Here is a 12,119-nt window from a genome sequence, read left to right on the forward strand (position 1 = left end):
TCTGCTGTTGGTTTCAATCATTTCCTCTTTTCGTCATTTGAAAAAAGTGCAGAGTCTAGAACAGGATGTGGTGTTCATTTATAAGAAGGTGACGTCACAAAATATCTCTAAATATATATATCATTGCTGTCCAATGAAATACAATATGGTGACTTTACAGGAGAAGGAAAAAAACTCAGATTTTTGATTTCCCTTCATTGTAGAGCATTTCTATTGGTCCATTCATCCAAAAGAGGAAGAGTTATGAAATAGCTATGAATTAATCAGAATATACAATTAGAGGGCATAGTTGCAATGTTTAGTAATTAACAATTTAAGGAATTTCATATATACACACTTAGTCTGAAATTAGTTTGAACATTTTTTAATTTCATGTTTATTTTCATGTTTTCCAGGTGTTCCCTCAGACAGCATTGAATGGGGTGTGAACTATACAGAGGCAATCTGTGCTGTGAGAGGATCTAATGTTACCATTCCCTGTTCTTATTCTTATCCTAACTCAGAGATTCAGGCAAAAGCAGTTCATTGGTGCTCAATGCACTTCAGCAATGGAATCTGTCCTAAATCAGCATACTTTTATAACAGCAGCTCTACTAATGCTTCAGAAGGCTTTCAGTATGCTGGAGACAAACAGTCAAACTGTACTTTATTAATCAGGAATGTACAGTTTAGTCATTCTGCAGTGTACAAATTCAGATTTATAACTAATAAACAGACTGGTAGATGGACAGGTCAACCTGGAGTGACTCTTAAAGTTGAAGGTAAGCATTCAGATTAACATAAAGCTCCTCATTATTGATCTTTATTAAAATACCCTACCTGTACGTATTGTCTTTGATTCATTTAGTAGAAACAAATACCTTAGAGCTAAACTACATTTATTGGTGTGAAAAAGTTGGGGCACCCCTGGTCAAAATGAATATGATAAATAGTTAGGAGAGTAAATGATTACCCGATTCTCTTGATTTTGACTTTTATAATTTTGTAACTATGAAATTATTTTAGCTCAGATTAACATAAAGCTCTTCATTATCAATTTAATTAAAATACCCTACCTTTACTTCATGTCTTTGATTCCTTTAGTAGACAAAAATACCTTACAGCTAAACTACATTTAGTGGTGTAAAAAAGTTAAATCAGTGGTGCTAAAAGTTTCAAAATGTCTTTTAACTTTCCATGGTCAAGACATCTTAACGACCTGTTAGTGATCACGATGGCCAGCACTCAAAGGGTTGGCCAACACAAGGTACAATGGGAATGTCAAAGTAGCTCAGAGCAGATCTGAGAAGGATGTTCAAATATTTCTACAAGACAGGAAGATCTATTGGAGCCATTTCTAAACCACAGGTTCCAAGATCATCATTTCAAACAACTGTACATATGTGCACATTATTAAAAGGTGGAAATTGGTTCAGATGGTCAGAAACAATCCAACCAGTTATTCAGATATTATTGGGGTGCCGACAATGACATGGTAGTGCTCATGGTAGTGTGTTTGGTGCTGGTACTAGTATAGCAAATACCACAGTTTTATTTTTAGTGTTTAACATACGTCAGTGTTACTGCTAGGTTGAGAGCAAGACCACCATGCAAAAACATCCAGACAAGAGAAACTGACCACTGATGAAGGGCTAGAGGGTGGCTAACAAACTATTCATCAACAGATGAGCTACAGTGTCTAACTGAACACCAACTAGGTGGAGCTAGAAGAGAGGGGTTTCTGATAAAGTGTCCGGTTAGTGTATGTAAATAAAGCAATAATAGTGAATCAGTTTTCATCACTGTGTTCTGAAATCAGCAGACTGGTTTAATGTGGAGATGCTCTCCTAACCCTGATGTCCTCATGTGGACTCTCTCCTGCTCTCTGAAAGCTCTGCAGGTGATCAGACAGTCTGGAAACGGGACTCTAAAGGAAGGAGACTCTGTAAACCTGACTTGTGCTGTGAACTGCTCTCACAGCTCTCCACAGTTTGTGTGGTTTAAGGACAGTGAGCGTTTACCTGCATCAGGCTCCGTTCTCCACCTTCCTGCTCTTACTGTGAAAGATTCTGGGAATTATTCCTGTGCTTTGGAGACAGACAAGGCTGTGAGATCTGAAACACTCAGCATTAATGTTGATGGTGGGTCAAAAATCAATCAAAGGACTACTGCAAAAAAAAGTTAGCTCTTTTGTTAAAAGAGTTAAAATAGTACCTAAAATGAGTTCAGTTAACTGCACTTTTGGATGGTGACATTACAATGCCTTTATTAACTATCCATCTTCTTCCCTCAACATGTTTTTCTAAACACGGCCTAGACAGCGAGCTAAACACGGTTTTAGAAATCTTTTAAGACAGCATCCAGATATGAGGTGCTTTTACTGAAAGGCATTGTGTTAAACTAAAATATAAAAACACATAAAGATGAATAGGTGAGCAAATACAACATGGACTGCATTGAAATTACAATGTAAAGTCGTCAAGTTGTTGCTATCTTATAACCATGTGGTTGTTGTGGGGTACTGGTATCATCATATCATAAGAAGTCTACACTAAAGTTTGCACCCTGTTTATTTCTAAGGTGAGAATTGTGCATCTGACTAAAAAGCTGTATACAAGCCCAAATCACATCAGACCGAACATCGAATCTGGAGATTGAACAGTGTCTCAAACTGTGGAACAAGTTAGCTGTCAAAAATCTGGCAGTAATAGAACAATAAAAATAAGATTAATCAAGTCTTTAATCAGTAAAATTGAATAATCTCAATAATCTCACTAATACTTTCATCCCAAAGCCCACTCCTTTTATCCCCAAACCCCAATACTTTTATCCCAAACCCCAATACTTTTATCCCAAACCCCAATACCTTTATCCCAAAGCCCACTCCTTTTATCCCAAAGCCCAATACTTTCACCCCAAAGTCCAATCCTTTAATTCAAAAGCCCACTCCTTTAATTCAAAAGCCCAATACTTTCACCCCAAAGCTTACTCCTTTTATCCCAAAACCCACTCCTTTCATCCCAAAGCCCAATACTTTCACCCCAAAGTCCACTCCTTTTATCCCAAAGCCCACTCCTTTAATTACAAACCCCAATACTTTCACCCCAAAGTCCACTCCTTTTACCCCAAACCCCAATACTTTTATTCCAAAGCCCACTCCTTTAATCCCAAACCCCACTCCTTTCATCCCAAAGCCCACTCCTTTCATCCCAGAGCCCACTCCTTTCATCGCAAAGCACACTCTTTTTATCCCAAACCCCAATACTTTCATCCCAAAGCCCACTCCTTTTATCCTAATACCCACTGCTTTCATCACATAAGACACCTCTTTCATCCAATCCCCACATTTATCATCTTAACCCCCCTCTATCATCCCAAACCCTTCATTCGTCTTTCTCTTGCACTTCATCTGCCCTGTTTTAGGTTCACCAGATGTCAACGCCTGCCTACTCTTGACTCTTCACACCTTTGCCATGTATCCCAGTTGTAGCTCCAGAAGTAGGTTTGGCCTTCTAGCTTCAAAAGCTGCCTGAACTTTGAGCTGTTTCTGTCTTCCAGTCTCCTTCAGAAACTCATGATTTAACTGCAGTAGCATCACTTTTACTTCAGTGTTATGAGCAGACTGTTACCAGACTCTCAATACAAGATGTGTTCAAGCTGCATTGTTTAACATAGTCCAGCCCCTATCTTTTTTTCTGATGGTCTGAAGCTTTTTGGGTTGTAGACTGCCTCTTTTATGATGTTCTTAAGAACAGCTGTTTTAGTTCTCTCTTAGTGGTAAAGAGAACCATTAGGTCACAGAACCTTCACTAGTTGTTTAGAAGAGGATTGTTCTCTACAGGGGGGAACAGAATGCTGCAGCTTTTGGTTCTGGCTCTGCTCACACTGACCGGTATGAAATGTTAACACTCTCTCTCTCTCTTTCTCTCTTTCTCTCTCTCTCTCTCTCTCTCTCTCTCTCTCTCTCTTTTTCCTCTCTCTGGCTGTTTTACAGGCAGAGGTGTGTAGATTAGCCTAAACTTTGGGACAAAAACTGTTCTAAATCAGTTTTAAAGTAACATTATGTTTTACCTTAAAAATAGCAGCTTCAGAATCATGTTCATGCTCCACTGACTTGTAAAAGGGAGACTAGCAACTTTACTATTTTCACTGTGGGGCTGGCACACCAGCTTTTGCTGGTAGGCAGGACGGTGCTCACATATTAGTGTAAAATCCTGTAGTATTACCGCCTTGGTCCACATACTTCTATACCTTCAGATGACAGCTCTGTAGCTCTCAGATTGTCCAGAAATGCATGTGTAAAGCATGAACTTTAGGAGTGTCTTAAAGTACGAATTACACTTTCTGACAGGAGCAAGAAATGTCAATTGCCACATAATGCTGCTTTAGTAATTTGACTCTGCCAATCAATGCCTAAAAACCGGCTTTAAAAGAACTATTTAAGAAACATGTGAAGACCCTTTTGGACTATGTAATGTAAAGGTTCTATACTCTCAAAAATGTAGAACTGGCTCATCTATGTATTAAGAAAAATGTAATCAAGTTGATTTGAATCCATTTGACCATTTGACCCATTTTTAAAATGCAGTCAGAGAACAGAACAGAGTTATCCTGAGAGTTAAACCAATTAAACTCAACCAAGTCTAATGAAAGAAAATTCAGTTTGTTTATTCACATATGGTGAGAAATAAGCAAGATGCTGCTCACAAGAGCTGTTAACGCTGCATAACTGAGTCATATTAGTGTAAAATCCTGTAATATTACTCTATTGCCTCAGCCCACATGCTTCTACACCTTCAGATGTTGGTTCTGTAGCTCTCAGATTGTTCAGAAATGCATGTGTAAAGCATGTGCTTTAAGGTTTTTTTTTTCAAAGCCCAGATTACGCTTGCTTACTGTGGGGGAGCCCAGGAGCAAGAAATCCAAATTCTCACATAATGCTGCTTTAATTTGATTCAGTCAATCAATGCCTAAAATACACAGGTTGTAAAAGAACTGTCTAAGAATCATGTGAAGAACATTTGAACTATATAATGTAACAGTTCTACAATCTATAAAAGTGTGGAACTGGCTCTTCTAAATGATTTTTCTTCTAAACAAATTTAGTCGATAAGTTGATGTAATCAAAGTTGAAAGAACAGAGTTATCCCAAGAGTTAAACCAACTAAACTCAACCAAGTCAAATAAGAGAGAATTCAGTGTGTTTTTTCAAATCTGGTAGGAATTCTGTCTGGTAATGTGACACACACACCCAAATAAAGTCTATGAGCTGTTTTATTTAGCTTAATATCAATATTAATAAACCAACAATTCTGCAGAATTCTTGATTCTTGATTAAATGAATTACCATGTCTCACTGAAACCCAGATAACCAAACTAAAGCTCTCCTATTTTGGACACATAATGAGAAGAACCCGTTCACTGTGAGGAAAACAACAATTATGCTTGAAATAGTTGAAAGTAAAAGAGGAAGAGTTATGAATTAGCTATTAAAGATACACATAGAGGGCATATTTGCAATGTTCTGTAATGAACAATTTAAGGAATTTCATATATACACACTTAATCTGAACTGTCATTTTTTAATGTCATGTTTATTGTCATGTTTTCCAGGTGTTTCCTCAGACAGCAGTGAATGGGGTGTGAACTATACAGAGGCAATCTGTGCTGTGAGAGGATCTAATGTTACCATTCCCTGTTCTTATTCTTATCCTAACTCAAAGATTCAGGCAGAATCAGTTCATTGGTGCTCCATGAACTTCAGCAATGGAATCTGTCCTAAATCAGCATACTTTTATAACAGCAGCTCTCCTTATGCTTCAGAAGGCTTTCAGTACGCTGGAGACAAACAGTCAAACTGTACTTTATTAATCAGGAATGTACAGTTCAGTCATTCTGCAGTGTACAAATTCAGATTTATAACTAATAAACAGACTGGCAAATGGACAGGTCAACCTGGAGTGACTCTTAAAGTTGGAGGTAAGCACTCAGATTAACATAAAGCTCCTCATTATTATCCAGCTAAACTAAATTTATTGGTGTGAAAAAGTTGGGGCACCCCTGGTCAAAATTAATACAATGAATAGTTAGGAGAGTAGAAGATTACCTGATTCTCTTGATTTTGACTTTTATAATTTTGTAACTATGATACATTATTTTAGCTACTACTACTTTAGTTATTCAGTAACTATGGGACAATATGCAACTCATGTCATTTGAGGATAAGGAATTGAGGCTTTGGGCCTTTAGGGTTTAAACAACTCTTGTTAGGGGGATTTCCGCTCATTCTTCCTTGCTTCTAGTTTTGTGGGGTTTTTGAGTAATTTTGCTGCACTGCTCCTTTGAGGTCTATCCACAGATAGTTAAACACAGTTTCCTGATATTTAGGTCAGGGGACTGTGAAGTCATGAGGTAGTTCGTTGTGGATTTTGAGGTGTGTTTAGGATCAGTATCATGCTGTAGAAGCTCCTCCTTTTTTCATCTTCAGCTATTTTTTATAGATGTTGGGATGTTTTTTTGCTTCCATACTTTGCTGGTATTTACTTGAATCCATTCTTCCCTCAACCAGTAAAACGTTCCCTGGGCCACTGGCTGCAACATAAGCCTAAAGCATGATCCACCCACTCTTGTGGATAACAGTTGAATAGGTGTTTTTTTGTGAAATTCTGCACCATTTGTTCACCAAACATACCTTCTGGTGCCAAAAAAATTTTTTTAGAATGTCATATTTGTGTAGGTGTAGAAGGTGTGAAATCGTACTGAAGGTCTTTTACAGTCAAAAGGAGCCCATGGCTGCCTATTGTTGGGACGAGGTTTGAGAAGTCATAGTGTTTAAAAGGCTTTGACATTTGCATCATCTGATATTTCCTAATGATGTCTGTGACAAAGCCCTAAAGACCTGTTAGAGTTTTATCAAGATAAGTAAGATATGACACCTGGGTAAAAATTAACTGAGAATTTTTACTTTTGTCTTTTGGAGATCTGTTCATCATCTACTCACTTAACTAGTCACAGTAGCAGACATTTTGACGGGGGTGGCTGGTTAGAATATACACATGAATCAAGAATAGACCAGGTTTCATCACTGTGTTCTGAAATCAGCAGACTGGTTTAATGTGGAGATGCTCTCCTAACCCTGATGTCCTCATGTGGACTCTCTCCTGCTCTCTGAAAGCTCTGCAGGTGATCAGACAGTCTGGAAACGGGACTCTAAAGGGAGGAGACTCTGTAAACCTGACTTGTGCTGTGAACTGCTCTCACAGCTCTCCACAGTTTGTGTGGTTTAAGGACAGCGAGCGTTTACCTGCATCAGGCTCCATTCTCCACCTTTCTGCTGTAACAAGGGAAAATTCTGGGAATTATTCCTGTGCTTTGAAGACAGACGAGGGTGTGAGATCTGAAACACTCCGCATTAATGTTGAAGGTGGGTCAGCCTGTTCAAAATATTCCTGAAGTTTAAATTCTCAATTGATTAGTGCATGAAAAATACCAGCTAAACAAGACATAACTTAATATACCAACAAAGACTAATTAAAACAGTGGCCTCCAAAAGTTAGGAAAGCTTCTGAGTGGCCCAGTTGTCTAAGTGTTGGCCCATTTGTGAAAAATTGACTGACAATCGAGTTTTAAAATGTAGATTCATTGTTTGTAAACACTGAAGGAGCGCCATTCATCTGGACCACCTTGCCACGAACCCAATGCAGAGCTAGAGTCGACCCACTCACTAAGACGACCCACTCACAGCCACCTCTCCCAAGCATATTACTGGTAAACGTACAGTCCTCAGAAAACCAGTCCTCAGAGTGAACTAGATATAGATAAAGGACTGTTGAATATTTTGAGTAACAGAGACCTGAATATCAATGGAGATCCCAAAACCATAGCCATTGAGCCAGCGGGTTTCTTGGAGGAAGACTGTGCTAGACCTACACAGGAGGTCCAGCACAGGGGGTCTTAACAAGGTAGTGGGAGTTGCTATGACTACAACTATATTATGGAAAATAATGGAGAGAATTGAGTGGAAAACAATGGCTTACCCTTAAATAAATAAGTGCAAAAATTCTGGTTGGAAGTTAACATTTTGAATATTTTTTTTTTCAGAAATCTTACTTGAGTAAATATTGACCTATATTTTTGTTTAAATGTAGATATAATTAAGTTAATATATGTAAACTATATACTGTTACAATATATTTTAACTAATATCAAATGTCCACAGAATCTGCCTCCCCTCATTTTTGGGATTAATTTTATATTAAGTGTCTGTAATAATTGTGTAATGACACATTAACAACCATGGAGTAACAGTGTAACTACTGGTGATTTATTCATTGTAACAGATGAATTACAATATTATAGCCAATGTAATTACACATGTAAAATCATACATCTTAAAATAAGATAATAATCATATAATCTTTAGTGCATAACGTTTAGTTCTAAGCAGTTCATTGTTTGTTTGTGCTGTGTGGGTCGACCTAAGGCAGATGGGTTCCTCTGACTTTCCCCCAAGGTGTTTTCCTCTTAGTATGAAGGAGTTTTTCCTTGCCACCTCCATTGTGGTGCTTGCTCATAAGAGGTGTGGACCTGGATCTCTGTAAAGGACTTTATGACAACATTTGTGACTTTGTTGTGAAAGGCACTATAAAAATACATTTTGAAATGAATTAAATATAAATATAATTATCCTCATATACTGAAAGTATTTTCATATTGGAGAGAGAATGTGGTTTTACAACCGCTGAGATACACTATTGTAATTACAAGAGTTAAAAGGAATGGTAATACACATGCCTGTTTACATAAGTTGTCTAATCTATCTGTTACAGTAAATAGTTGCTTTGTTGTTGCATCTAATATGAATGTGTAACTATACAGTTATTAAATGAGCAAATATTCAGTTAATTAAGTCACAGCAAAAGGTTATTTAACATTTTCTAATATTCTAATATAGTTTATATTATACCTGTTGTTCAGGCTTATAAACCTGACATTCACAGGATTGTGTCTGAAAATGGCTGGTAAACACTTGTAGCAGACTCTGTAAACATTCACAATGCAAAATTCAGTGATACCAATATAATATACGTGGATACAGACAGTGTTATTGTTAAAAACCCCTCTGGTTGATGCTAAGGTTGTACTTGTGGGAAAATATAATGTGGGTTACTGAGCTGCACCTAAACCAATAACCTGTACTTCACTTCTTTACTTAGCTGGGCTCCTTACATTAAATTATAGTTCCACGTTGTGAAACTGCTTTTTCTTTTCCAACAGGTTTAAATTGGTTGGTTGTTTATTTGGTCATCATGGGTGGGACTGTTGCCATAGTACTCTTGATCATGATGGCTATAATTTGCAACAGAAGGTAAATCTAAGCATATTTACAAAATAAACATATACACCGTGGACAAAATTGTTGGTACCCCTCGGTTAATGAAAGAAAAACTCACAATGGTCACAGAAATAACTTGAATCTGACAAAAGTAATAATAAAGAAAAATGCTATGAAAATGAACAAATGAAAATCCAACATTGATTTTGAACCATGCTTCAACAAAATTATTTTAAAAAGTAAACTCATTAAACAGGCCTGGACAGAAATGAAGGTACCCCTGAAAATAATGTGACCAAAAGGACATGTTAAATCAAAGTGTGTCCACTAATTAGCATTACAGGTGTCTACAATCTTGTAATCAGTCAGTGGGTCTATACATAGGGCTACAGGTAGTCACTGTGCTGTTTGGTGACATGGTGTGTACCAAACGTATTTGCACGTATTATTCAGAACTTTTAGATCCATGGGGCCGTAGCCAACCTCCCTGGATGTGCCGCTGGAGGAAAATTAATGACAAATCAAAGAGACAGATAATATGACTGGTAACAAAACTTCTAAAGAGATTAAAGGTGAACTTCAAGCTCAAAGAAGATCAGTGTCAGATCACACCATCCATCATTGGGAGATGACCAAGGAGGACACCATTGTTGAAAACAAATCAATAAAAAAAGCCAAGTCACATTAGCTCTATGTTCACAGGCAGAAAAATAAAGCATATCAAGAAAAGAACACTGTCCCTACAGTGTGAAAGATGGAGGAGGCTCTGTTATGTTCTGGGGCTGCTTTGCTGCATCTGGCACAGGGTTTCTTGAATCTGTGCAGGGTACAATGAAATCTCAAGATTATCAAGGGGTTCTAGAGAGAAATGTGTTGCCCAGTGTCAGAAAGCTTGGTCTCGGTCACAGGTCATGGGATTTGCAACAGGATAATGACCCAAAACGCAGCTAAAAACACCCAAGAATGGCTAAGAGGAAAACATTGGTCTATTCAGAAGTGGCCTTCTACGAGCCCTGACCTAAATCCTATTGAGGATCTTTGGAAGGAGCTGAAACATGCTGTTTGGAAAAGGCACCCTTCAAACCTGAGACAATTAGAGCAGTTTGCTCATGAGGAGTGGGCCAAAATACCTGCTGATAGTTGCAGAAGTCTCATTGACAGTTACAGGAATCATTTGATTGCAGTGATTTCCTCAAAACGTTGTGCAGCAAAACATTAAGTTAAGGGTACCATCATTTCTGTCCAGGCCTGTTTCAGGAGTTTATTTTTTAAAATAATTTTGTTGAAGAATGGTTGAAAAGCAATGTCTGACTTTCATTGGTTAATTTTCATAGCATTTTTATTTATTATTACTTGTCAGATGCCAGTTATTTCAAACCCCATTGTGGGTTTTTCTTTCATTAACCAATGGGTAACAACAATTTTGTCCATGTGTGTACATCTAATTGTCTAATCAACAATCAACACAAAAATAATCTTTACCTGTACAGTTATAACCAGTGTGTGTTGTACATTTGAGCAAATAATAGATTCACTGTGTGCTTTTCTCAATCTGTTAGGAAGAAGGTGAAAGCTCAAGAAGAAAGTGCTGGCGAGAGTGACCGAAAAATTCAGGTGGGACCAAAATAAACATTTCAAACTCAGTGTGGCTTGATGTGCCTACAGTGAGCGCAGATTCTTTGTAATTCTGTCAGTTAGGCTTGTGGCCCTCTGGTGGTCAGGCATAGGCCACACAGGCCTTCAGAACCTCCCTAATTATGCCTACATGAGGAAGTGTCCGCATTCTCCACCAGTTTCTTTTCTTAGTTTTTGCCTTAGTTTTGGAGATCTCTCCAGTCAGGGTGCTATTGTTCCAAAATCCATCAGTTGATCCTAGGTTTTTCAGAAGTCCTGGATCATCCCTTAATTTGGTGCAGGAGTTAACTTTTACAGGAGGAGCATTGCACATGTCCTTGTGCTGTAGATAGATAGATAGATAGATAGATAGATAGATAGATAGATAGTACAGTGTCCTAAAAGACTGCTGCATTTTCCATAGGATGGAGAAAGCACACATGGTGAACAAAGAAACCTTCAGACTAACCAGATTCTCAAGCCTGCTGAAGCTCTGCTACAGGAGGAAGAAGTAATGTATGCTTCTGTGTGCAAAACCAGTGAACCTAAGAATGGGTAAGGACTTGGTCCACATGTAATGGCAAATTCATTTGGCAACTACATATATCCTTGGATTTTTGTCATAAGCAGAGAGAACTGTAGATTAGAGCCTAGAGCCTAAAAGGAATAGAACATTGTACAGTCTTAGCTGTATTGTCTACCACATAACATTTTCAATATCATTTTAGAAATATTTGTGTTTTGAAGTGAGTAAAGCAATTCTGCTCTCCTAATAAAGGTATATGAGATCACATCAGATGTTTTGGAGGCTTCTCTTTTAGCTGTGTATTTCACTGTGTGCTCTTTTGCATCCATTAGGAAGAAGAAAAAAACTCAAGCGGAAAATGATGGAGGAAGTGGCGGAAAAACACAGGTTTGTTCTAATTATATATTTGCAAATGTATTCATTTAATGGATTTACTTTTTTCTAATTTATATCATGTTAGTAACAAATGGTGAATGTTTAAAGTGACAGCAAGGTTGCTGCTTGGTGACACTATGTGGCCGTGGTGGGGCCAATACAGACAAAATGGTGGGGAAACACTAACAAAGGAAACAAAGGAAAGTGCAGTTTTTTACTCCAGATCCACCAACTTTCCTACTGTGCTGGCCAGGCCCCCTGTTGGTAGTTGATGGTACACGCTACATGCTT

At 37.9% G+C, this 12,119-nt stretch overlaps 1 protein-coding gene across 1 annotated transcript in view; it reads left to right on the forward strand.

The window, feature by feature from the left end:
* LOC140569039 (uncharacterized) overlaps positions 1-12,119 on the forward strand; it is a 43,404-nt gene that overhangs the window by 27,240 nt on the left and 4,045 nt on the right. The window contains exons 4-7 of the mRNA XM_072692508.1: positions 9,256-9,346; positions 10,873-10,927; positions 11,352-11,482; positions 11,786-11,840. Of these exons, the coding sequence (XP_072548609.1) occupies positions 9,256-9,346; positions 10,873-10,927; positions 11,352-11,482; positions 11,786-11,840 (332 nt within the window). The remainder of the gene's footprint in view (positions 1-9,255; positions 9,347-10,872; positions 10,928-11,351; positions 11,483-11,785; positions 11,841-12,119) is intronic.

This window comes from Salminus brasiliensis, chromosome 1, assembly GCF_030463535.1.
Source record: "Salminus brasiliensis chromosome 1, fSalBra1.hap2, whole genome shotgun sequence".
Taxonomy (NCBI): Eukaryota; Metazoa; Chordata; class Actinopteri; order Characiformes; family Bryconidae; genus Salminus; species Salminus brasiliensis.